A 1,785-nucleotide genomic window follows, 5' to 3' on the forward strand; every position below is an offset into this window, starting at 1 on the left:
TAATAATAATAATAATAATAATAATAATAATAATAATAATAATAATAGACACATTTATTGGGGTTACATTAAGTCCCATGCTCACTCTCATTCCCAGCCAGATTATCATACCTCTTCATGGTTCCTGATATCCAGCCTTCTTGTTTCATGTTCATGCCTGACGTTCACGCCTTCATCTTCTCATCTCAACCTCACGCCAGCCTTTTGGAAACCCTGACCTGCTTGCTCCCTGTCTGCTTTTGCTTTGCCTCTCTGATCTCGTTACTGATTACTCCTTCTGGACCTCGGATTTCGAATTACGGATTATCCCTTTTGGATTTGTTATTGGAACTCTGACTCCCTGTGCATGACCCCCGCTTCATTTCTCTGACCTCGTTATTGGACTGCACTACGTTTGTCAGAGCGCTCCTCTGCAGCTGCTGTGTCTCCACCAGCTCCGGTGACGTCATCCTGCCCGGCTCCAACAGGTGACCCCACCTTGCCTGCTTGAGAAGCTCTGACAGGTTGCTCTCTCCCGCCTGCCTGTGAGGACCTGTCTCCACAGCTGGATCCTAACTTTCTCCAACGGCTATTTTTCAATAACTCTGTTTTTGCTTTTTTCTCTCTTGTTGTCTGGCTGATTCTGGCTGATACAAGAGGAACGGGTCCCTCTTGTAAATGAGTCCTTGTGGCTCAATGAAACTAGCCTGTATCAATAAAGGTTGAATGAATGAAATCAGGAACCATGAAAAGGTATGATGATAATCTGGCCAGGAATGAGAGTGAGCGTAGAGCTTAAATAGTGAGGAAAACGGGTGTAGTGAATCGAGACAGATGAGCTGAAAGTGCAGCGTGGCTGAATGACAGGAGCAGAAAATGTGACATGAAGGGCTGTGAGTGAGGCAGGAGACAGAGGACGTGACCAGGACATAAATACATGTGTGAATGATTTTAAAACTTATTGAGGACAGCTTTGCTCAGATAGCTTCAGAGTTGATCTGGTAGATTTGTTTGTGTTTTCTTTGTAATCTGAATACAAACTGAGCCTCACTAAAGGACCATCACCTGAGCTGATGTGACTCCAGGCAGCTCCATCACATTACCTGGATGTCTCTATTATTATTTTATTATTAAGATTAAACTGTACCTGTTTAAATATGATGAACATTTGGACCACAGGTGTACTATAGCAGTATATTTACTCATTAAAGTGCAATTTCAAAGTAGAAACACGCATGAATGGGTGAAGATGTGTTTATATTTTTAGACTTATCTTGACAGCTTGGCTTTTAGAATAGGTTCACTCTTTTTGTTTAGTTGGGTCTGTAAAGAAAAGTACATTTTCAGATGACAGATCAGCATGTTTCTCATTAAGCTGCTTCTTTTCTCCTCCTGTCTATCAGCTGATGAGGTGTTCTGTGAGATGGTGAAGTCCAACCGTCTGTGTGAAAAGAAGTTTTACCAGCAGTTCTGCTGCCGCACCTGCCTGATGAACGGATGAGGAGCCAAACGCCTACTATTTCTGCTTCTTTATTCTAAATTGATGCCACAAAAAAAGGCAATTTTAAATGGTCTTGTGCAGTCTGACTTGAACTTTTTTAACCTTATTTTGCTGTTCATCAAAATAGGACATTTCATATTTTGAAGAATTTGAGAGAAATTCAAGGAATTTTCTTGCAGATTTTTTAAAGTAACGTAAAAAATGTGTGGAAATATTCTGCAGTGAATATGAGCTGATGGACTGAATGTAGTCAATTCAGCATTTTGCACAGTTTAAATTTTTCAAGTTTCTTACTTTCACTCACA

General features: G+C 40.7%; 1 protein-coding gene across 1 annotated transcript in view; it reads left to right on the top strand.

Moving 5' to 3' along the window:
• The window catches only part of LOC119426746 (proprotein convertase subtilisin/kexin type 6-like), a 30,301-nt gene extending 28,821 nt beyond the window's left edge, over window positions 1–1,480 (top strand). The window contains exon 20 of the mRNA XM_037694330.1: window positions 1,339–1,480. Coding sequence (XP_037550258.1) covers window positions 1,339–1,480 — 142 coding nt within the window. The remainder of the gene's footprint in view (window positions 1–1,338) is intronic.
• Window positions 1,481–1,785: the final 305 nt, after the last annotated feature.

This window comes from Nematolebias whitei, chromosome 2 (genome assembly GCF_014905685.2).
Source record: "Nematolebias whitei isolate Nwh7 chromosome 2, NemWhi1, whole genome shotgun sequence".
In the NCBI taxonomy this organism is placed as follows: domain Eukaryota; kingdom Metazoa; phylum Chordata; class Actinopteri; order Cyprinodontiformes; family Rivulidae; genus Nematolebias; species Nematolebias whitei.